This window comes from Camelus bactrianus, chromosome 3 (assembly GCF_048773025.1).
Source record: "Camelus bactrianus isolate YW-2024 breed Bactrian camel chromosome 3, ASM4877302v1, whole genome shotgun sequence".
In the NCBI taxonomy this organism is placed as follows: Eukaryota; Metazoa; Chordata; class Mammalia; order Artiodactyla; family Camelidae; genus Camelus; species Camelus bactrianus.
The window spans coordinates 25,293,659-25,318,970 of NC_133541.1; the positions used below are offsets into that span (position 1 = coordinate 25,293,659).

The 25,312-nt window shown below is 41.4% G+C and overlaps 1 protein-coding gene across 3 annotated transcripts in view; it reads right to left on the reverse strand.

Moving 5' to 3' along the window:
* The window catches only part of ADAMTS12 (ADAM metallopeptidase with thrombospondin type 1 motif 12), a 287,771-nt gene that overhangs the window by 171,399 nt on the left and 91,060 nt on the right, over positions 1 to 25,312 (reverse strand). For all 3 annotated transcript variants that reach the window (XR_006725097.2, XM_045517090.2, XM_010955560.3), the window contains exon 3: positions 10,278 to 10,428. Coding sequence is in view for 2 of the 3 variants with exons in the window: in XM_045517090.2 (XP_045373046.2) it covers positions 10,278 to 10,428 (151 nt within the window). In the remaining variant the exon portion in view is untranslated. The remainder of the gene's footprint in view (positions 1 to 10,277; positions 10,429 to 25,312) is intronic.

A 25,312-nucleotide genomic window follows, 5' to 3' on the forward strand; every position in this document is an offset into this window, starting at 1 on the left:
ATCTAACCGCCCGCAGCTGCAAAGAACTGGAGGGTGGCTGTGCAGGTAGGCTGACACACAGCTGCTGTGCTCATCCGCTAGGGCCGCCACAGGGTGAGCAGCTAAAACAACAGACATTTATTTCCTAACGAGTCTGGAGGCTTGAAGTCCAAGATCAAGGTTTTACCAGGGTAGGTTTCTTCTGAGGCCTCTCCCTGGCCTGTGGATGGCAGTCTTCTCCCTGTATCTTCCCACAATCTTCCTTCTGTGTCTGTCTGTGTCCAAATGTCTCCTGTTTTTCCTCATATTGGAATAGGGGCCTCCTTAATTTATTTTAATTCAGTGACCTCTTGAAAGATTCTATGTCCAAAAATACAGTCACATTCTGAGGTACCGAGGGTTAGAACGTCAGCATGAGTTGGGGAGGGGGGCACAATTTAATCGCTAACGGGCACCCTTCCTCAAATGCTGGATGCTGTGTGGACGTGACCTCAGGGAAGACGGCTCCCGAGGTATCTGAACCCTGTCTAAGGCTCCTTTCGCGGAGGGCCTTCTCTGACCCTCCTGATCACATCAAGTTCCTCTTCTAGACACTCTTACAGCAACAGTGCTCATCTACAATATCTTTATAATTTTTAAGTTCTCCTCCCACAAGTTCATGAGGGCAGGGTCCCTCTTGGAATGTTCAGGGCTGTGTCCCTTAGTATTTGGCCCAGAGGAAGCACGAAAGTAAAATTTCTGAAGAAATAAGGTCAATCAATAGCACACAAACCAATGTAAATATAACTCTGGAACCTTCTAATCTTTGGCTTATTGGCCCAGAAAACACCCTAGGGATCCTTTTCTTGGGCCTTTGGAGGAGAGGATTTAGACCATAAAGTCATGGATAATTTCCTCAAATATTTAATTTCAAATCTACCAAGTAAACTTCCTTCCCCATAAAGAAACAAGTTTGCGGTTATTTATAAGACTTCCAGCTGCTGCACAGAAATGGGACTGTGTTGGGGGGGAATGTTTGTTTTCCCAACCACTGGCATTAATCAAGTTGCGGACAAACACGAAGTTAACATTCGTTGCTGCCAAAAGAACACGCGTGCCTTGCCTCGGTGACTCCGAGCACACCTGGGCGGCTTAGTCCCTTGGTCCAGGTACAATGCGTATCTGCTCACACCTGCAGGACCCCACTGCAAATACACATCATTCGCTCATTCAATGGACAGACATTCATCAAATAAATAATTATTACGCAGCCAACACTGGCCTTGGTACTTAGGATACAAGTGTCCCTGAGACTTCGAATATAAAGATGAGTCTAGTGGCAGAAACAGAATGCAAGTCCAACAGGATAATCATTAATGAAGCTATGATTCACTCATTTATTTACTCACTCATTCATTCAACACTATGACAGACTCTGTCCAAGGCAGTGGGGATAGAGCAGAGTTCAAGAGCAATGAAGTGTTTGCCCTCATGGAGCTTACATTCTAGTCGGAGAGAGATAGAATATAAACAAATAAATGAATAAATAGATAAATCACATCATGATAAGGGCTGTGAAAAGAAATAAAGCAGCATAAATGGTTTACAAAGTGACATGGAGAAAGCCATCTTACTCAGTGGTCAAGGAAGGCTTGGGTGATTTTGTGCAGAGATCTGAATAGCGTGAGAGAACGAGCCAGTATGAAATCTGGGGGATGAGTGTTCTAAGCAGAGGGAACAGTGAGTGCAAAGGCCCTGGGGTGAGCTCACATCAAGGAACCCCTGGGAGGCAGAGAAGGAGGGGGAGAATGGTAGGAGGGAAGGTGGAAGTCAGCCAGAGTCACATGGAGACTCAGAGTGAGCTGGGGACAGGGCCAATCACTCCTTCTAGGGTTGTCCATATGGGGGCGGGGGCCTCACAGGGAAGTCGCATTTGAAATGAGGCTGGAAGGATGTCAGAAACTTGCCTAGTGAACCGGCTGGGAATTTGTCTTTCTATTTCTATCAGGAGGTTGAAAACCACGTGGGCTCTAGGCTCAGAGACTAGCACTCGGCATGCTAGTGCGGCCGCAGGTGACTGACTTGGTCCTCTCTGACTTGTTTATCTCCCAAGGCACCTGCTCTTCTTTACCTCCGCTGAGAGAGCACACCACCTCCTCCCTACCTGCGGGTTCCCCCACTCTCTGCTCCTGCCTGGTCTACATTGTATTCACCAAGCACATCCCCAGTGCCTGGCACAGGGTAGGAGCTTGTTGAGTAAATGAATGTCACTTGCTTTCTCTTATCTATCTGTCTATCCATCCATCCATCCATCCTCTCCTTTTTTCCAAAATAAGAATGTGAAGTAGTTGTTTTCAGCTACAACCTCTGGCCATGACTCCAACCTTCACTTCTACGTCTTGCATGTTCCTCTTCAACAGCGAGGCATCAGAGTACCCACTGAATTCCTTCAGGAAGGTGTGGGTATTCTCATGGATTAAACTGGCTCCATAAAGGCAAAATATAAGCATCCCCGAAGGTGCCAAATGCAGCACAGGTGGCCAGTAAGTTCAATACTTATACGTTCAACATCCTACCTTGGCCCGGGACTCTGCCAGATCTCAGGGACACATATGTGAATAAGCAGATGTGATTCTTGTCCTTGTTGAGCTTATTGCCCAGAGGAGGATACAGACAGATATTCACCATATGGTCAAGCCTGTGGCAGGGGAAGTAGCTGATGTTAAGAGGCACCTGATGCAGACAGAGGGATGGTCGAGAAAGCTTTCTGAAGGAAGACATGTGTGAGTCCTAAAGACAGACAGAAGAAAGTCAGTAAAGCCCTGGGGAGAACATGTTTCAGAAGAAGGAGCCTAAGTACAATGAAAAGCAAAGCATCTTTGAGGAATAAACACCAGGATGGCACAGGCTACAGCTGCAGTGATGAGATGAAACCAGAGAAAAGGCAGATGTTACCCAGAGAAGGAGATCCTAAAACTTACTGAACAGCTGGATCTTTAGGGTTCACAGGCGGCTTTGGGCATGGGAGAGAGAGATGATCTAATTTAGGTTTTAGAAGTACTTCTCTGACTTCTAACGAGAAAGATCAAAGGCAGGGAGACTTCGCAGTAATCCAAGTGAGAGGTTATGATGCCGAAGGCACACATAGTTAGGAAACTCTTTAGGTGGCAGAAATGATAAGACTCGGTAATGTGGGTTGACTGAAGACATGAATAGAAGAAGAAAAACCACACCAGGAACTTGTTTGCCACACAGAGCTTTGAAGCTGAGACTGAGTCATTCATTTTTTTAGGGACAGTATCACTGTTTTGTTAGGACACTGATGGCTCCATTGGTGAGCAGACCAGAGTGGGATGGAGCCATCAGACAGCTCTCTCAGTCTCTGCAGGTGGCAGGAGGAACCAGAAGGTTGGGCAGAATAGAATAAGCCTCCTCCTGGGCCCTCCCCAGGCACATGGAAGCTCCAGGATGACCAGGGGCAGAGCTAGGGGCTACTACCCATCAAGTCACCTTGCACATTTCCCCATAGGGTTCTGGGAAGTGAAGTGGAGCTTAATGGCTACCATCTTACACAGTACTCCTTCAAAACTGGGACTTTCTGCCCTACAAGAGAATTGTGTTTTAGTTGAAACTGATCCTTTGTTTGTATTGATCCAAATCCCTTTCCCCGCCTAGCAAGCACTCCCCAGTGCTCTCTGCCTTCCAGAATTTTACCCAAACTTCAGGGAAGTCCTGGCCACTCTGACAGCATGTGCTCAGTGCAGAGCATCCTGGGGGAGGTAAAAATAAGCAGATGCCCTCTTTCCCAGGGAAGCTGGTTCCTGTTTGTGGGGGCGGGAATGTATGCACCTAAATATGAGTCCAAAAATTGTCAAATTCTGAGAAAATGCAAAGAAAGGAATTACCATGGTGAGGTCCAGCTAATGAATAAAGGCCTTCCGCTGGATAAATGAGCATCCCAGAAAAACAGAGCGACTGTGCTGAGATGCCTGATGCTCTGAGCTCCTATTGTCTTGTCTTGGGTTTTATTAAGCCAACAAAACTAACTGGGTTACCATTTTATCTTCCCATTCATTCACATGTGAAGTATTTCCCCCAATTTTCTCTGACAGTTTTCTCATTCCTCTCACCAGTAAAAGCCTGAAGCACTGTGCCAAGCCTCCCACCAGTTCTGAAACCAGGTAATCAAAAATAATATGCCCCTTCACTAAGACAAAGAATAAAAAGTATAGAACAACAATTAAAAGGTTAACTACTTCATAGCAAAGCAAAGCATGGATCACTGTGGAGTAGCTGTAATCATAAAGCAATCAGGTGGTCAAATTCAAAGCAAGTCTCAGGCAGGTTGTACCAAGAAAGTTGACTGTTAGCCAGGGAAAACTAACAGTGCATTTTAGACTCGGTATGGAGGTTGCTTAGAATCTTCAACTCACTGAATTTCCATTAAATTAGAACAAAACTGTAAACAATGCCCACCCTCTACAGTATATCAGAGCTTAGGGATCTGGTAGGCTAACTAATTCTAATGCACGACTGTTAATGTTATTACAATATTTAAGATTTCTGCATGCCATTTAAAAACCAACTCAAAAATTCCCAAATGACTTAAGATATCCACCCAAGACTTCAATATAGTAAACTAGATATTCTGAGAAACTCTCCCAGTATTAAGCCCCTAACAACACTTATAGCATTAAAAAAGGAGGTAAATCCTCAGAGGCCAAAAATAGGAAAAAAGAAAAACAAAAACAAGTCAGCAGAAATTCAGAGAGAAAAGTAAAAGATGCAGTGTGAGCTTTTTCTTGTGGCAACTTGGCTAGGCTGCAGTCCCAGTTACTCAAACACTAATCTGGGTGTTACTGTGAAGGCATTTTGTAGATGTAATTAAAGTCCATAATCAGTTGACTTAAGGTAAAGAAGATTATTCTTGATATGCTGTTAGGCCTGATTCAATCAGTTGAAAGACCTTAAAAGCAGAGCTGAGACTTCCCAGACAAAGAAATTCTACCCGTGGACAGCTTCTTTAGCTATGCCTGAGAGTCACAGCCTGCACTTCCTGACAGCCTGCCCACTGATTCTGGATTTGCCTAGCCAGCCCTCACTATCATGTAGACTGATTTCTTGCAATAAAGCTAATAAAGCTCTTAATATATATTTCCTACTGGTTCTGCTCCTCTGGCTAAACCCTGATTGATGCAAGGAGCTAGCTGCTGATCAGGGCACCTGCTGCTCCCTACTTCTGCTCTGGAGAAAATAGGTCAGCTTAGGACCCGCAGAGGTGAAAAGCCAGACTAGAGACTAAGGGAAAAGACCTAAACAAGCAATTCTCCAAGGAAGAAATACAAATGATCAATAGGCACATGAAAAAATGCTCAATATCACTAATTATCACAGAAATGCAAATCAAAACTGCAATGAGGTATCACCTCACACAAGTCAGAATGGCCATTATTAAAAAATCCACAAATGACAAATGCTGGAGAGGCTGTGGAGAAAAGGGAACCCTCCTTCACTGCTGGTGGGAATGCAGTTTGGTGCAGCCACTGTGGAAAACAGTATGGAGATTCCTCAAAAGACTAGGAATAGACTTACCGTATGACCCAGGAATCCCGCTCCTGGGCATGTATACAAAAGGAACCCTACTTCAAAATGACACCTGTACCCCAATGTTCATAGCAGCACTATTTACAATAGCCAAGACATGGAAACAGCCTAAATGCCCATCAACAGATGACTGGATAAAAAGATGTGGTATATTGATACAATGGAATACTATTTGGCCATAAAAACTGACAACATAATGCCATTTGCAGCAACATGGATGCTCCTGGAGAATGTCAATCTAAGTGAAGTAAGCCAGAAAGAAAAAGAAGAATATCATATGAGATTGCTCATATGTGGAATCTAAAAAAATAACATAAACAAAAAACATAAATACAAAACAGAATTAGACTCATAGACACAGAATACAAACTTATGGTTGCCAAGGGGGTGGGGGGTGGGAAGGGACAGACTGGGATTTCAAAATGTAGAATAGATAAACAAGATTATAGATTATACTGTATAGCACAGGGAAATATATACAAGAACTTATGGTAGCTCACAGAGAAAAAAACATGACAATGAATATATATATGTTCACGTATAACTAAAAACTTGTGTGCTACACTGGAATTTGACACAACATTGTAAAATGATTATAAATCAATAAAAAGTGTTAAATAAAAAGCAAATAAGTATATAAAATAAATAATCTTCTAAGCAAAAAAAAAAAAAAAAAAGGTGAACCAGAAACAAGCAAGTAAGCAAACGTAAACTTGGCTCTCTGGGCTTGGACTCTGGGTACAGGGCAGAAAACTACTCACGGAGAACCTATAGCCACAAGCCATAGACTCGGGACCCAACTCCATAGTGGAATATGTGTAACTTCAACATTAAGCATAGATAGATACCACTTCACATTCATGAAACTGGCAAAATTTGTACGTGAGAATATCAAGTATGAGACAGAATACGGACCAATGGGAACTCTCATACTCACTGCTCTTGAACAACTTTGGAAAGCAACTTTGCACCATCTGGTAGAGTCACAGATGTATACATCCTATGGGATATTGATTTCATTACACTACTAGGTCTGTGCCCTGAAAAACCCTATGAACCTGTGTTCTTAAAAACACATGTAGAAGAATGGTCTGTGCAATATAATGTATAATAGCCCCAAACTGGAAAAGTTTCCGATCTATTCACAGGAGACCAGAGCAAGTGCAAAATTCACATAATGGAGTACTCCACAGCAGAGAAAAGGAACGGATTATAGCTACACGTCCTGGCACAAACATAATGTGGTGTAACCAAAAGCCCAATACACGTATTATGATTCCATTTCCTTTCATGGTCTTACCACATGTTATAAAGATAAACCCTGGACCAGATGCCTTACTCACTCATATCCTATATCTAGGCTGTCAGCTCTTCAGACCAAGATCTATATCCTAGTCACAGCTGTCCTCACAGAACCCAGGAGAGCACCAGACAAAGAGAAGATACCCAACAGAGATTCGTTGAATGAATGAATAAATTTTGAACACAAAAGCGCATGCCAGGGACTAGAGCCTGTGTTTCTAGCCTAGTGTCCTGATCCACGAAATCCCAGACTCTGACTTCACCTGCCTGGACCCCTTTATGCCACAGATGACCCTGAGCTGTTGTCATGCAACCTATCTGACTCTCCTGCCCCAGCTTCCAAAAACCATAGTCCCCCTGATACTTCCATCCAAGAGCCACTCGCGCCCCAGTGTGATACGTTCCCACCAAAAAAACCTAACAGAAAGGAGCTTGTCAATGTCAATAAAATGAGGTTTTGAAATTTGCTCTAGATTTCATTCCAGCAAGCTATATTTCCCCATAATTTAACATGGATTCCAGAACATTAGAGAAAATGAGAATTTTGGCAGGGCTCAGCAAAAACAAGTCTCAGAAAAGCATATGGGTTAAGAAATTTTAGTTCAAATTGATCAAATCAATAACAAAGTAGCCTCACATTAAAGTCCTGGGGAAAAAAGAAGTTAATTACTTTGGGCCACATTGATAAGGGACTTGCTGTGAAATTCCTGGGCACTTTTCCATGTGGGAAATAAATATAAGTGAAGGGACACATTTTCAGGGAAAGTAATTGCTACACTTTCTCCCCCGAATTTCCAGAGTACTTTTAAACTACAACGTTTTCCAATACCAAGAATGTCCCTGTTTGACCATTACAAAGACAGGCTGTTTTACACAAGGAAAGGTGGTCTTTATTGATATAATCACAGTAATTCAATCTTGCAGCACCAACTGCCCTAAGCGTGAGGTGCACCTTAATGTTGTCTAATGATATGGCTAGTGTCAGTTAATTCCATCACCTCTGCAGGATAATGTGGTCCAAGAACACTGCAATTACCTGGTTCAGCGAGACCAAGCACATTTCAGTATACAAAGATTTTTCAATTCTAAGTGTCAAGTATACTTTAAGTATAATCGCATGTACATTAGCTTATTCTGTAATCTCTAGTTGCCGTGTAAGTGCCGAATCATGCTTCTTGTCTTAGGAAGGGAGATAAGTCACAAACTGACACTTCCTCAACATCTAGAAAATGCACATTTCTTTTTTCTTTCTATCACGGTTACGTGGACTCAACGCTAGTGCACGCTAGTTTCATCTATGTGGCTACAAATCACTCTTCATTTCATTCAATGATTTAATGAATTTCTACTTGGCACCTAACACTGTTACACACTGTTTGGGGAGAGAGTTCCTACTCTAATGGGGCTTTCCAGAGAGTTGATAAAACATGATTTATATTCAAGGAAGGCTTAAAGAATAAAAATGAGAGAGTATAAAGCACGAGGTATAATAGACCATTGACTCATGAGCTTGGCTACATTCTGAACACCAGCTACCTTGACACTTTTGAAAATTCACTCCCTCCTCTGAGCCACAGTTGCCTCTTTGGTGAAGAAAGGGGCTGCACGAGGCACTCTCAAACACCTTTCCAACAAAGCGTCCACTTCTGACATCCTGGGGTTTTCAGCAAGTATAAAAGAATATCTTTCAGAAGATGTGTGTGGAGAAATTCACAGCGCAAAGATTGTCCCAAGGCGGGATAAATCCGAGAAGGTTTCATAGCAGTGGGTGGTCCTAAGGTTGGCCTAGAAGCACAATGATGAGATTGTGTGACAAGCACCATCACTGTGGTATTGGGTGTGGCCTAACGGGGACATGACATTTGTAAACCTCACTCTTTTCCTATTCATCTCTTCTGCCTTTATGACTAAATACATGCCATTCTCAATTCACTATTACTCAACTCGACCTCAACAGGGGGGTTATAAAGGAGACGTGTTCGAGGTGGGAAGGTGAGGAATAGCCTAACATTTCACAGAGCAGCCACGCCTCCAGGAGCAATTATCCAGCCAAGTTCACTCACTGCCTTAGTAACACTCTCCACCATCACGATGACCTAGAGACCTAAAAAATACCGAATCACACGTCCAAAGTGTCATCCATCATCCAAGGTGTACAGACACTGGGCAGTTATTCAGGTGACTGGATTGGTGACACAGTTCTAAGAATTCACCCTGAGACTAAATTATCTGGATTGGTACCTCAATCAATCAAACCACCCGGATGGTGTTTCTCTTCTCTTGGTGATTTCTGGAAGGAGATTTAGACAATAACTTATCTAGCTCATCTAATTTAGATCAGAGTTACAACTGTTTACTAAAGTTAAGGAATTAAAGCAGCTGTCCATTTTTGTGTATAGAAACTGTTACAGACTCAGAATTTTCTATTGCTTACATGCTCTGCTAAGATTACAGAAGAAACTCCCGGGACGTCTGGAGAGAAATTACTGCTCCCCCTGTCCTTTCTTTCTCCTACTTGCTAAGCTCAAGGTCTGAATCCACTGAAACCCTTATCAGAATCCACCTTCCCTAATTCCTTCATCATCTATCTATTTTCCCTTTGAGGTCCATGCGTTCCAAATCCTTGACACATATAAATAATATGATGGTTTATTTTGTTAACTTCTATCCCACTACTTTTTCTCTGAAGAAAGAAGAAACTAAATAATAAACATTTTTTAAAAATCCCAATTTTCAGTGGCCCTTTACGCATAGACTACAATCTCCTACACATTAAAAAGAATTGGGAGTTGCAAGGAAATAACTTGGGTCAGTTTACCTCTGAAAACTACCTGAAACTCTAGTACAAGGCAGAGAGGAGCAAATCAGATCATTCCCAGGGCACAGGGGCAGGGAACATACTTGGAGGTGGACTACAAGCAAAATGCAGCCAACAGAACCTTAGCCGAATTCATCATCCGATAATGTGTTGATTTTTTTTCTCAGTTTCTCTTCACACATCATTATCAGCATCATTAAACATTTAAATCTGACTTCCATATGCAGCTATGACAAGCTGCCTGGTAATAGTCCACGCTAATGTATCATAACATTGCTGACACTGAAAATCATTGTCTTTAATTTAAACTATCTTCCTCTAAGGGATTCAGAAGAGGCTTTTAAAAAGAGCAGTTCACCAGTGTGAATACCACATGAGTGCCATCAACTAACTTGGCAAGAATGTAGGAGATACCTTTTTCCTTTCCCCTTTAAAAAAAAAAAAAGTACCGAGAAGTGAAATGATTTATACAAGGGTATATATTTTCTGGCCCCAGAATGAGGAGGAGATAACAGATTTGAATGAGAACAAGTGAAAAGACAGTAATAGAACAAAGCAACCTCCTGTATCCAGTGAGGAGATCAAGTCACAATACCCTTTAATCCGCAGGTTGGCTCCTTCATCTCTGGGACGCCCTGCCTCTGCCTCCTGTACACGATGTGTGGGTGGTACTCTCCCTCAGCCAGCGGGTGCTTTTTGACAGGCTCAATGAAAAAGTCTCCATGTGGTAGTTGGAAAAATCCACTCTGTAAATACATGCAATACAAAGGCTTATTTGAATCAATTCTTCTTTTAATTTTATTTTTTATTGAAGTGTAGTTGATTTACAATGTTAGTTTCAGGTGTACAGCAAAGCAATTCAGTTATACACACACACACACACACACACACACACACACACACACACACACACACACACACACATATACACACATATATTTTCAGATTCTTTTCCATTACAGTTTACCACAAGAAATTGAATATAGTTCCCTGTGCTATACAGTAGGCCCTTGTTCTTTACCTCTGTTATATAAATAGTAATGTGTATCTGTCAGAATCTATTCTTTACCTAGGTAAAGAAAATTAGCAAAGTGAAAATTATGTAGATCATGACGATCCCCGAAACTCATGAGAACAGCGCTTTCATCATTTGCCATCTGGTCTCACAGAAGAGCTACACATAAATAATTCAGTGAAATGTCTTCATAGTCAAAGTTATTCAATGTTTTGGGGTCATGACCCCTTGGAGATGCTAATGAAAAGAAATGCACATATACATATGTCTCCAAAATGTAGCATACAGTTTTACAGGTTCATGGATTCCCTCTACCCCCGAAAACCCATGGCTGGATACCTATGAATCTTGAGTGAGGAACTAGTGCTCCCCAGGTGCCCTGACTTGGAACTGGTACTTTCACTCCACATTTCATTGACAACTTTTGGGAACATTTTCCTGTACGTGGGTAGCTACATGTTCACATAGAGGTTTGACCTGAAGTGTTCAGTGCCATTCTGCTCTCAAGGAAACAAAGAAACAATAACGCTAAGTTCCTGATCTAAAATTGAGTTGGGAGTTTCCAGTGGAAAGCCCTCTGGCAGTTTCCAGGGAGAGGAAGGCACTCTCATTTCACAGATGTGGGGATCAGCGATAAGTTGGAGAATGCTGGGCAATGGGTAACTCTTTTTGGAGGTCAGGTCTACAACTCTGTTTTCTCTTGGAGAAAATGTCTTAGTGTCCATTTGAGATGTTTTGAAACTCCTTTGCCAATGATCTCCTAGGTTGGATTTAATTCTCAGGATCTGAACTCTATATCCATGAAGAAAAGGTCTCACCCTCAGTGCCCAGCTTGAGGCATCACATCGAGGTGGGCAAGAGCTTGGACTCTGGAATTAAACTGGGTTCACAGCCCAGCTCTTCCACTAATGAGTGCTGTGATTTGGGGTAAATGACTTACTCAGTTTCCTCTTTCTCAACCGAAAAATGGGCATAACCAAGGGCTGTTGTGAAGATTAAATGAGTTAATCTATGCAAAGCTCTTAGACAAGGGCATGGCCCACAGTCTTCTCTGTCATTACACTCTTTCCAGGGCTCAGATTTTATGTCTTTTCATTGTCTTAGGTTCTCCAGAGTCAACATAGCAGTTCAATGAAACATTAAGTCTGAAAAATTAACCTGGAAGCCTTGAGGTTAGGAAAACTGTGAGAGTCCCAGAGTTCAAGCCCCCTCACCACAACTCAGCAAGCCAGGCTACTCTGCTCCACAGACGAGTCTGAAGACTAGCTGAGTGGCCCCCAAGGTCAGGAGGCAAAAGGGCCCCCATGAAGGAAGATGCTCTCTGTTGAACCGCCTTTGACTTGGGGGTCTTTCCAAAATGTCTGCTTCATTGTACCAGTAATATAACCAGATCTAAACATAAATCTCACAATTGGCTTCCTACTTTGATTACTAACCTTAAAGTATCTTTAATAACAAGGGAACAGAAAAAAGGAAGGACAAGAATAGCTGTGTGACACTGAATAGGTCACCCAACCTGTAAAAGGTGGGTAATGTCTACTATCTCATAGGACTGTTAGGAGAATCAAATGAGCTGGAGCTTATCCAAGCCCCATGCCAACTGCTTTACAAATTCAGGGTGGGAATATTTTAATTGTCCGCTCCAGTAGTGGTTACATCTGACTCTGAATTTGCTAATATTTCTTAGGAGACATGACTTTTTTTTTCCTCAGCATATTTCTTGGAGGAAAAATCTCTGGGACAGGAAGAACTGACCAGGTCTAGACCACAATAAAATAGCTGGAAGCAGACTCATGTAGGGCTGAGATTTGGTGCCATTTCTAGTCTGAGACAAAGATCACAGCCTAGGGACACGGAGAATGTGGGACTATTGCTAATGAAGTTCATTTGTTCCTTAGAAACGAAACAGAAGGCAAGGACTCCTTGAGGGTGGCTGCTGTGGAGTCCCTTTGTGCAACTGCCATCAACCTAATACTGATGTCCTTGAAGAAAAAGAAAAATAACCTCAACAAGAAGGACACCTTGCTACTTCTTCAGCCTCAAATTTTGGACCCAGGTATTGCAGAAGAAACAGATGGGGCACCAGTTGAGAACATGATAACTATTTTTATGGGCAAAGAGTGCCTAAAAGCCAAATGAGCATTTTCTTAAAGGCTTAATTCCATTTGCATTCCTCCACAAAGCCCGCTTTGCCAGCATGCACCTGGCAATTACCTATGCAGCCAAAATATTTCTCAGAAGCTGGGTGGAGATCTAGAAGAGTTGGGTGACTCACCAGCTGGACAGGAAGTGGGACACCTGCTCACATGTAAGTGGGGCTGCTGCCCCAGGACCCCGTGTGTGTGCTTCACAGAGAAGGGAATGGACAGGAGGGGATGAAGAGCTACCCGCTGGTTTCTTGGAGAGTGAGGCGGGAAGATTTCCCAGCTGAGCCCTGCACTGCCTCCCTCCCTCAACATATAAACACAGAGCTTTGTATATCTGCTTCCCAAGTGGCCATGGTTCACTGGTCTCTTCTCACCCAGCCAGAGCCCGGTCAGCTGGGAAACCTGACTTGCTTTCCGATGGAAGGAAGGCTGGCCCCACGCTTTCCCTGAAACTAATTGCCCAAGAGAACCACCTTCTTCTGTTGCCAACTCTGGATTTGAATCAAAGGAGGAGTTCTTCCTTCCAGTCTTCTCTACAACCTGCTCGCCTCTTCTATCTTTGAAGTTGAATGAGAATGGGTTTGAAAAATTAGTATCCAATCCACTGGGGGCTTGAACAGATTCCCAGAATAATCAGGGCAGACTAAGCTGCAGGAAAAAGCTCAAAGAAAACAAATCTGCCCTTTTCTTTCCATCGTCTACTCTTTTTTTTTTTAATTGAAGTATCGTTGCTTTGCAATGCTGTGTTAGTTTCTGGTGTACAGCATAATGATTAGCAGATACAAACTACTACATATAAAATAGATAAACAACAAGATCCTACTGTATCATACAGTAGGACCAGTCATTCAGTATCCATCATCTACTCTTCCTCCTCCCAGTATCCAGTAGTCCCAGCACAGAAATAAACTCACCTCCTTGTTTAACTAAGTTATAAATATCTGTGAGTGCCTCCCGAGGCTATCTTCTAAGAATTGTTTTAAATACACTTCATTTTGAAGCATTATAAACATACAGAAAGAAGTTCAAAACATAACTGTGAAGTCCCATTAATCTTTCATAGAGGGAATACCTGCATGCAGAAACAGAACATTCCTAGCAGCCGAGAAACTTCCTGTTTCTCTTTCCAGTGAAATCATCCTCAAGGGTAACTGTTATTCTGATTTCTAACACTAATAAACTAGTTTTAAAGCTATCCTTAATTCTTTATAGAAAGCATTACTTGATAAAAAATAATAATAATAGTAATGTCTACTAGCTCAAGTGTTAGGGGCTGGCCAATGGAAAACATTTTAAGGCAGGGGGATTTCTCAGGGGCCATTAGATCAGACTTATACTGCTTCCTACTTATCAGGCAAGACCAGCTGGTGGGGATGAGATAAAAAGCTGAGCTGCCTTGTGGGAATCATCTGGTATGGAACGTCCACTGCTCTCTGCTAAGGAAGGGCAGGGGAGAGGACCTTCACAGCCTCTTGAGAACCAATTCATTTTTTCCTAGTCTCCCATTGAGAACAGTTGCCTACAACCTCGCCTTCTTCTCCTCAACTCCCATCAAAGTGTTAGTCATTTTGATTTTCTAGATGTTATATTTCAGTTAGTGCAATGATTTGGGATCCAGTGGGAAACTGGCAGCATCTTACAAGGAATTTGTGAATAGACTGCTCTGGAATCACGAAGCCCAGAGACCCTGAAGAGTCACCTAACCTATGCTGTCATGCCTTTGGGTTTTACCACCAATTAAAAACAGCAGACTGAAGAGTGAAAAAGACGGTATTGCAAAAGACATAGGAGGAAATTATCAAATCAGTTCCAATACTCAGGGCCCTGCGCTGCACAACTCAAGGGGGTGCTATTCACCCAGAAAAAAAACTGTGAGTGGTCCCCCTCTGGAGTTGTGCAATGGAACAGTGCCATCAAAACTCATCAACCTGTCCTGGAAAGAATTTCCATTGTATTTGAAAATGTCAGAAGTTGCCAGATCAGTGTGTCTCTTCCTATGGTGATGAAGACAACATGATCAACAATATTCTGAAATCAAGAACAGGAAAAAATTGGTTTAGGATAAAGAGGTATCCAAGGTACTCAATTACAGTGCATGAATCACTGGAAAGGCACCACATGTTCCCCATTCTATACACAGGAAAGAATAAAATCACCCCTCCAGATCACCCTTATTGATTATCCATCACATGGCCAGCCCAGTGCTTAGAGCTCTAAGAGGGGCAGTGACCCCGGCCCTCAAGGTTTATAACCCACACTGGAAGACAAGACTGTTATCCATAAAATAGTAGAAAGGGGAACAGCAAAGCCCTAGCATTTTCCTGTTGAAAAATGTATAGTGCTCACGTGTCCCAGAGGCTGGCCCACGACTTCTGATGGCACTGGGTCTAGAGCCCAGACCTTGAGTCCGGTATCACTCCCCAGCTGGCATCTCAGAGTCCAAGTAGTAGGAAAAACTATCCCTTCATTGAAAAGTGGATGAGAATTCAGAAAAAAAAAAAACCGTAAGATCAAAAAATTATGACAGGGTTTAATAGAAATAGCATGAGCGGAGGTCAAATTAGTTAATACTTTGAGCTAATTTTCTCATCTGTAAAATGGTGATGACAACATATTCTTTGCTGAGGAGTTCTGATAAGAACAGAATAAGGTAATACTTAAAAATGACCCCAAACAGTGCCTGGCCTTGCTGTCTCCATGGAGTTCCTCAAGATGATGGTATTTGGACTCTTCCCTGTGACTCAATTAATCATTTCCTCATCTTGCAGCATGGTTAATATACTTGTTTATTTCTGGAAGTACTGCATTTGAGGTTCCAGAAGAAAACCTGCTCATCTAAGGGTACAAAAGTTGTCTCAATTATCTTTGTTTCATACCTGGCAGCCCTTGGAACTGAGTGCATTTATTCCATTGTAATTCCCCAGAGCTGTTCCCCCAGATTCACTAACTATTGTTCTTACAGAATAAAGAGTCAGTACCTAATAGAAGGGCACCCACTTAGCTCAATAAAGTGGAGTTTCAGAAATTATAAAAGTAATCACCAAAGAGAATGAGGCATTAGATGAAGACTCACCTCTAACTTTACTGGCTGTAAGAATCACTTGGAAAGCGTCTTTAAAATGCCTTCACCTGGGAACCTAGCCCAGAGATTCTGATCAGTCAACCTAAGATGATACCCAGAAATCTGCACTTTAGCAAGCACCTGGGGTTTTTGATATAGGCAATCCATGTATCATACTTTGAAAAACACAGTATTCCATTAGGTGATGCTTGATTGTTTTTATCTTCGCCCATTGTCAAACTGGCGTTAACACTAAGGATATGGGGAAATGCTCATTATGACCCTAATTAAACACTTAGTTCATCCCAATCAAAAGAAGTTTCTGCTCTAATGATTGCTGATTGTGAAGAATATTCCCCTGAATCCATAACATCTTGGCAGATCAGGGCACTTAAAAGATGCCAAAAAAATAAAGTTTAAACCTTTCTAGGAAGCAGCTGAATAACTGTTTGGGATTTGAAATGTGAAATAAACGTGAAATCATGTCACATGAAGAAGAAAATGTGTGGTCTGAAAGAAGCTAGCCTGACACAAATATTAAGAGCCCTACCATGAATATATATATATGTTCACGTGTAACTGAAAAATTGTGCTCTACACTGGAATTTGACACAACATTGTAAAATGACTATAAATCAATAAAAAAATGTTAAAAAAGAAAGAACCCTACCAAATCTACTATTCTCAAAAATTAAAAAAGGAATGTTAATGACATCTCAAACCATGAGTTCCTAGATAAGCCAACAAAATCAAGGAACATCAGCTAAGAGACATCGTAGCAACCACAAGCTCATCAGAACTTCTCTTCCACGTTATCTTCAGGAATGGGGCAGGAGCCTCGTGGAAGACAACATCTTACCAGGTGGTTTTCCTAGTCCCCATCAGACACTTAGGGTTACTTCTGACTCTTTCTTCTTCTCCCAATAATCTTCTCTCAGAACAATTTTTTTTAATCTTTTCAAAAAATAGACTTTGTTTTTTAGAGAAGTTTAGGTTCACAGCAAAACTGAGCAGAAAGTACAGAGATTCCCATATACCCTCTGCCCACCCTCCACAGCCTCCTCCACTATCAGCATTCCTCACCAGGCAGGTACGTGTGTTACAAACAAGGATACTACATTGACACGTCATTATACAACAGAAAAAAAATCAATCAAACCAAGAGCTGTTTTTTTATTTTGAAACAGTAAACAAAATTGACAAACCTCTGGCCAGACTCATCAAGAAGAAAAGAGAACACAAACAAAATAAGAAAGGAAAACGGAGAAATTACAACCAACATCACAGAAATACAACATATCGTGAGAACGATTTTCTGTTTTTCAAACTGTCTCTATAAACAGCAATCCATGTTTGTCATCACTAGAAAATGAGGGGTCCGACTAAACGGACTGGGGAAAACCTGCCAGCACATTGGGAGCCCAGCAAACATGTTGTTAGGGAGAACAAATGAAAGAACTTTCTCCCACAGGGAGCAGAAAGCCATCATGGTATATTTAGCCAAGACAGAGCACTATTTTTTCATGACATCCCAGCAGGCCATCATTCTCAAATCAGAAACCATCCTCCACTGACAGGATGCAAAGCCTTTCCTGGGCTGCAGCCCTGGCCCTGCTTCTCCCACTTTGATGGGCAACAGTCCCTGATCGGGGAGAGCCCCCACACCTGGAGGGAAGAGTCCAATAGCGTGTCAAGACAGTTGCTATGGCCACCAAAGTGATTCTGGCCTGAAACAGAGCATTCCAGCGATGTTTACCAACGGCTTAGGGCCAAAGGGGAATGCCTTCCCTGGTAGCTTAGTGATGGGAGCTGGCGAACCACGAGAGAATTTGATGGCGTGTTAACGTCACTAAGTGCCACAGCAGAGAAAAGGGGAAAAAAACCGGAGAGGAGGTCTAGTATGAGACTTTAAGATGTGAATGTGAACACGGGTAAATATTTATATCCTCATTATATGTTTAAAACAAAAAGTTAAAGAAGGATTTGCTTTCCCAATGGCTCTTTCATTAAAGAGGAAGTCCACACTCACTGTCTCCATTTTCTATGCCCCACTAAAGTCATGACTACAGTAGCACGAATTTATTTTAGTTATTTGTAACCCCCCACTATCACGTAAGGAGAACAGGTCTGGGTGGCTGTAGTACTTTTTGGCCAAGAGCAAAAAAAAAAACAAAAAAACTTCCTACTCAGTAGAATAGACTTTCCCATCCTTGAAGACAACATTAAAGTAGTCTGAGGAAGGGAAATGGCAACTGAGAAAGCTCTAAGCAACTGTGTTTAAGAAAGAAGGGAGAAGCTGGGAGTCTCAGAAATAATCCAGATGTAGACAAAGTGGCACCTGGAGATGGAGAGGCTAGAAAGGAAAAGCCCACAGAAGAAGATGCACCAGCTGGCGGCCAAAGGGAAAGATGTAAAAAAGAAAATGGGGATTTTTTACTTGGAGCATCACAGGACATGTACAACATGGACTCCTTTATCTTTTTCACCTACGAAATCTTGAGTACAACAAGCTCTGTTCTCTAATACTTTGTTGTGACTAGAAATGCTGTATCTTCCTTCAAAGACGGCACAGGTAGGAAAAGAGGGGAGAGTCTTTGAAGCAGTACATATGAGAGACCTCTTTTTCTCTTTAAATAGAGGGTAAAATCATCTACTTAAGGCAAGTAGGAAAGGCATCTGGGAAACTGCTGTGAAGAATGGGAGAAGCCACCAGCCTTTCACGGAGCCTGGCTGAAGCCTCAGCTGAGATTGTGAGCTGCTAAAAGCAAGTCAAAGGAAGTGACAAGATAAATGCAGAAGAGGTTGTGGTCAGAAAGGGGAACATTCAAGTTTAAGCATTCAGACTTTGTGACACAAGCCCGATGTGGCAGGCCGAACATGACCCCCAGAAGATGCTCACCTCCTAATCCTTAGAACCCGTGAGTAGGTTACTTTACATGCTAAAAGGGACTTTGCAGATGTAATTAAGTTAGGGATCTTGAGATAGGGAGATTGTTGACTCACTGTAATCAGAAAGATCCTTAAAAGAGGGAGGCAGGAGGGTCAGAATGAGCAGTAGGAGAGGTACTAACAGAGGCAAGAAGTTGGTGTGAGGTAAGGAAGGGGCCACAAGCCAAGGAACACAAGCGGCCTCTAGAAATTGAAAAGGGGACAAACAGGTTCTCCCCTGAAGAATCCAGAGGAACGTGACTCTAATGACACTTGAGTTTTGATTTTTGACCTCCAGAACTGTAAGAGTTCTGTTGTTTTAAGCCCCTGCGTCGGTGGTAATTTGTTACAGCAGCCTTCAGAAGCTCATACACCAGGGGAGTGGTCACGGGAATAGGTCGCCAAAGTGAACCCAATCGAAGAAGTCTAAGGATGGGAAGTCAAGAAGATTAGGGTCCGTGAGGTTAAGGTGTTCACTTTGACCTACAGTTAAAAATACACTTCATGTTGTGAGCCCAGTATACAGCCAAACAACAATTTCAGGAAGCAGTGTTCCCCTCTTTTCCCACATAGGAGGCATTCTGATACACTCCATTCTGTGTTATTCTATTTCATTTCATTTAAATTCTGGCTCTAACACACTAAGTTGATTTCATATCCACATAATGGACTACAACCATGACATGGTTGTAATATGGTAAGGAGGGATTGGGACTTAATTGCTGAATCTGGACCTGAGTTCTAGCCCTGGTTCTGAGCTCTCTTCCTGTGTGACGGTCAAAGTGGTCGACTGATGAGTCTCAGGCTATGCATATGAGAAACGGGGAATGCTGACTTGATAAAGCTGTTCACAGGAACAAAAAGAACTATTGCAAGGAAGCCCCTATTACAGGGGCTGGCACGTAGCATTAATTCAAAAATAGTGGCTTCTTATAAAATCGGAGAATCTTACCCTAACATTCATCAAGGGTCGATTTTTCAGCTGACACTGGAATTGCGTCCTCAGTTCCATTCACCCAAACCACAAATGTACTTATAGTGAAGACAGACAATTTCTCAAGGCATCCACTACTGCTCATGTATTTTAATTACTAGAAATCTCCTCCCTTTACGGTATCAAAAATCTGTGTCCCTGTAACTTCCACTCATCATCTTGGCTCTGCCTTGTGGAGCTATACCAGAACATGTCTGGTATCTTTTATACCTGGTATCTGCTTACGTATATTGGATAACGTTTATCATGTGCCACTGAGGCTTCTCTTTTCAGCCTAAATACATCCATTTTGTTCAACCATTCTTCATTTCCTATAGTGCTAATCCTTCAGCAGTCTGGTTAATCTCCCTGGAACCATACCACAGCTTGTCACTATCTCTCTGAAAATGACACCAGAATTGGGCATTGAGGGTCCAGCACCCCAATGTCATCAACTTTGGAGAAATGAAATAGTGGGAAATATATATATATATATTCTTCACAATAATCAAATTCTTCAGGGAAGAAAGTGATAAGGCAAAAATCTGGTCTAATGAGGACTTTCTCCTTTTACTAGGGCTTAACAAAATGATTTATTTTCTCCATGGTGTTACATGGGGTCCAGGAAATGGGCTTTGGAGTTGGGGAAAACACATAGCGACAACAGTGATGATAGAAAGTCTCAGTACTCCCTGAAGTTTAATGATTTTTTTCCTTAAACAAGGCCCTGAACTGACCAGACATCATCTTCATTAGAGTTCAGTTTCCCAGCCATTCTGACCATCCTCTCTGCGTCCAAGTGGAGAAGACCAGTAAACAGTTCATGGCAGTGCGGTTGTGGATACGAACAGACCACACCAGAACCAGCCCTCTGCAAATGGTTCTGATTTCTTTGCAAAATGGGCAGGCAGTGCCTGGATGTCACTGCACGGAAAAAGTGGGTCTAAGAGTATATATGTGATTTTTGTTCTTTTCCCAATGTTTTATTTGGAAAAATTTCAAAAGTACAGAAAACTCAAAGAATAGTATAATAAACATCCCTATGGCCCCACTTAATTCCTGCAGAGAAGACTCTAGTGTACGGCTTAGGGGGTGGACACCAGACTGCAGTCATTCTGCCTGAGGTAGTGGAAACAGCAATTCTGTGTTCAGCCCCATCCTCCCTGCCCTCCATCATACCAGCATCTCTAAGTCTCAAAACACTCTGGGGTCCTTGAATCAAATCAACTTTCTTCTTGTCTATATCCTGTCAGTGTGCACAGTTTGGGGTGGGGTTCACTTGGCCATGAAATACTGATTATTACTTGTCCCACTTTCTATCCTCTAGAATTTTGTCAAAATCTCGTATCCTAAAACAGCTCCTCTCTTATTCTCTGTTATTGTTAGGAAGGAGAGGAAACCTATTGTTCCATCTGTCATCTTTAGAAACTTTTTGATGGTTTCAGGAACATTAAAAACAAAAATAATTCGATTAATAAGACATACTTTTAACAGATTTAAATAAACAATGAGTTAAACCTTCACACCAATGTCAAAGAGATTACACGTGAAATTCATCCTTTTTATAAACTTAGAAAAATAAGTCTACTTTTGTTTTAATTCACCATTTAAAATTGTTTATACCCCAAATAATCCATGATAAATGACAAATGGCATAAAACATTAAAAATCCCTACCAACAGAATAATTATGCCATAAAATAACACAGCATTCTTATCAAAACCTATACAGCACAAACAAATGTCTCAATTCTGGAAAGTATGTGCTAAGTGCTACTGAACTTTCTGAAGCACCTGAATGACAGCTGAAGTTTACCCACCATTTGTGACCTTTGTAGTGACCTTAACCTTGATAAGGGTGACGTTCTTGGAGATGGATTGGCCTGAAGCAAACGTGACCCTGGCTGACACAATTTATGACCTCCCAAATTACTAGTGAATAGCAATTATTAAGCAAAGCACAAAGGTATAATCAAGAATTTCTGATCACAGCAAAAACACTTAAGATAAGAGTTATTTTCTCTTTTACACTTTTCCTACAATTTCCAAATTTGCTACATTTGATATATAGAGATATAAAATGTACATCTGTATGTATATAAAACACACAGACACATGTACATATATATTTGGTATGTATTTCTCTATAAACAAAACAATTATTCCGAAAAATTTACCAGTGGTTATCTCTATGTGACATGCTCATTTTATAAAATTAAAAGTATAAACTTCTCCTGTAAGGAAGAATTAACAGAAAGTTTAACTAAATATTCTTCACTCCAGGAAGTGGAACTTAACTCCTCCACCCTAACCCTGCCTTGAGTGTAGCTTGTGTTTGGTGACCTGGTTCCACAGAGTTGGGTACTGGTACTGAAAGGGAAGAAATAAAGTAACTTTACAATGGAGAAGCATGGTGGATGCTACTCCAGCCAGGTGACCAAGGAAAGCACCATCAGTGATATGTTATATTGACAGCATGTGACCCAGGTATGAGGTCATGAGAAGGGCATTTTACCTCTGTGGTGGTCCTCCCCAGAGCCCATAACCCCATGAGAAAAATATTACACAAACCCAACTTTAGGGACATTCTGCAAAATATTCCTCAAACTGTCAAGGTCATCAAAAACAGGTTAAGGCTAGGAAACTGTCAGAGCCCAGAGGAGGCTAAGCAGATACAATAACTAACGTGTAATGTGGTGTCCTGGGCGGGATCCTGAAACAGAAGACTGACGTTCGGAAAACTAATGAGTCCTAAATAAAGTGTGTAGTTTAGTTAATTGTAAAGTACCAATGCTGGTTCCTTAGTTGTGACAAACACGCATAATATTGCTCGATGTTAACAATAAGGGAAACTAGGTGCCAGGAATACAAGAACTATATGTACTCTCTTTGCAACTTTTCTATAAATCTAAACTTGCTCTAAAATAGAGTATCCTTTTAAAAATTACAAACAACTGCATTAAGATAGATGGAAGGTGAATCATAATCAAAATCTGGGAAGAGAAATTAAAATTTTTTTCCACCATAAAATGGTGCAATTACTCTGTCAATATGGTCCCATGATATCACAGTTGGATCAACACACTTCAGAGCAAGGGAGGAAGGACTGCCTCTGCCTTTGGGGACAAGATGCATTGAGAGCCTCCGAAACGCACACTTTGACCCCAAACTCCACTTGTAAAATTGTTTCCTAAGTAACTGGTTCAGATAAGGAAAACAATTTGTTCACAAAGATATCCATCACTGCATTATTTATAATGATGAATAATAGGAAACAATCTAAATGGCCAAAAACGGAGGGCTGGAAAATAAATTGTGCCATGCCTAAATAATGGGAAGTTACTCAGCAAATAAAAGATATGTTAGGTTTTTGACGGTATCAAAAAATGTTCATCATGTGAGACTGAAAGACACAAAATTTTACCTTCAGCCTGAATCCAATTATGTAGAAATACAGAGAAAATACAGGAAAGAGATATATCTTTTTGCGTCATTGTTATTCCTGAATAGTTGGATAATGGTTATCTTCTTTTTTATATTTTTGCTGAAAATTCTGAATTTGCCACATGGGATACATATTTCTTTTATGGTAAAAAATAAAGTGATCTTCAAAACATTTACTAGTGCTTTTCTTTGTGTGATTAGATGACAGATGTTTATTTTCCTCTTTGTGCCTTTCTGAATTTTTCAAATCTCTATATTAGCATGTGGTACTTTAAAAACCAGAGAGAATGTATAAAACGTTCTATTGTACTCTGTAAATGCAATGGTTTGAGTGGTGACATGTTTTATCTAGAAAAAAATTTTAAGGATACTAAGTGATGTACACAGAGTGTGGTATTTTGAGAATGTTTCATTAGGAAGCATGATTTAAATTGAAGTGCTGTTAAAATGCATTGTCTTCCTGATCTCAGTCATCAGTTTGTCCAATTACATTGCCAATTAGAAGTCCACAGGTAAAGGGGGTGAAAGAAGGGGAGAGGGAGGTGGGACTGGAGAGCGTGAAGGGGGAGGAAGACAGAGAGAAGAGAGAAAGAACAAACACTGGAAGAGAAGACAAGGGATAAAGAATTACAGAAAAAGAGAGCAAGGGAAGAGTGGGAAGGCTGGAAAGAAGGCAAGAAAAGGAAGAGCAAAAGATGTCCTGCTCTCAAATCTAGGAAGTTGGAAATTGCATGAAATAAACTCACTAAATGGCAATAATAATACGGGGTGAGAGAGGTTCTTAATCCGTGGAGAAATCAACAGGATTAGATCAGGCCCTATGTTGTTTAGCAACGTTTTATAGCCATGAGAAAATGTTCTTGGGGAGGGAACCATTCACACCTGTGTCAGTCAATACACAAGAGCGCCACGTGTAATGAGACAAACAGGTGGTCCCCACATTGTCCAGGTGGATTGTTCTGCTCATTAATATTGTTCCAAGCCTCCCCTTCCACCTCCACTTCTTTCTTAGTCACTCACTTGTTCACTTCATGGCAAAAGAGGGAGAAGTGTAGATCATTTTTGAAAAGCAAATCTCTCAAGCCGGAAGGGTGATTTTGAAGACAACTGCTTGCCATAGGGAAATAATAACACCATTAGCTTGGGCGGCTTTGAGTGATCAAAATCACTATTTCAAAAGTCCTTCTGAACCATCAAGAAATGGAAATTCTTAATAACTATTTCATGAGTGTTGGACTTGCCAAGATACTAGTTTTCAATCATACTGAAATGATGCAGTAGAATGGTGTCCCCGTCCTAATTCCCAGAAACTGACTATGTAAATTGCATGGCAAAGGGGAATTAAGATTGCAGATAAAATTAAGGCTGCTAATCAACTGACCCTGAGTTTGGGAAATTAGCTTGGATTATCTAGGTGCACCTGGTGTAGTCAGAAGGATTACTATAAATGGAAAAGAGAGGTAGGACTGGAGACAGCGGTATGAAAAGACTTGGCCCAGTGTTGCTGGCTTTGAAGATGGAGAAATGGAGCTGTAAGTCATAGAATGCAAGTGATCTTTAAGCTGGAAAAATCAAGGAACTGGTTTACCCTTAAGTCTCCAGAAGGAACACAGCCCTGTCAACACCTTGATTTTGGCTTACCGAGACCCATTTCAAACTACTGACCTCCAGAGCTGTAATATAAGAAATCTGTGTTGCTTCAGACCACACAGCTTGCGAGAATTTGTCAAAGCAGCAACAGGAAACAAATACAATATGGTTACAAACATCAGGTGCAAAAGGGAAGACTGCTAGCAGGAATTGGGGGGTGAGCCCTAAATAAAAGATTGCCTGAACTTCAAAAGCTAGTATCAAGCTCTGGGACTGATGGAAAAGGCTAACCTTGCTCCCTGGAAATTTTAGCTACTCGGTCCAGACTAAAGCATTTGAAAGAACTTAAAATGAGGCCAGTGTACTCACCTTGAATCAATTACAGTGATGTGAGTCATGTCAGCCCCAAGAGCTTTTGTCAAATCAGCACAATGAAAATGTTAAGATTGTTAAGGTTGAAAACACAATTCTCT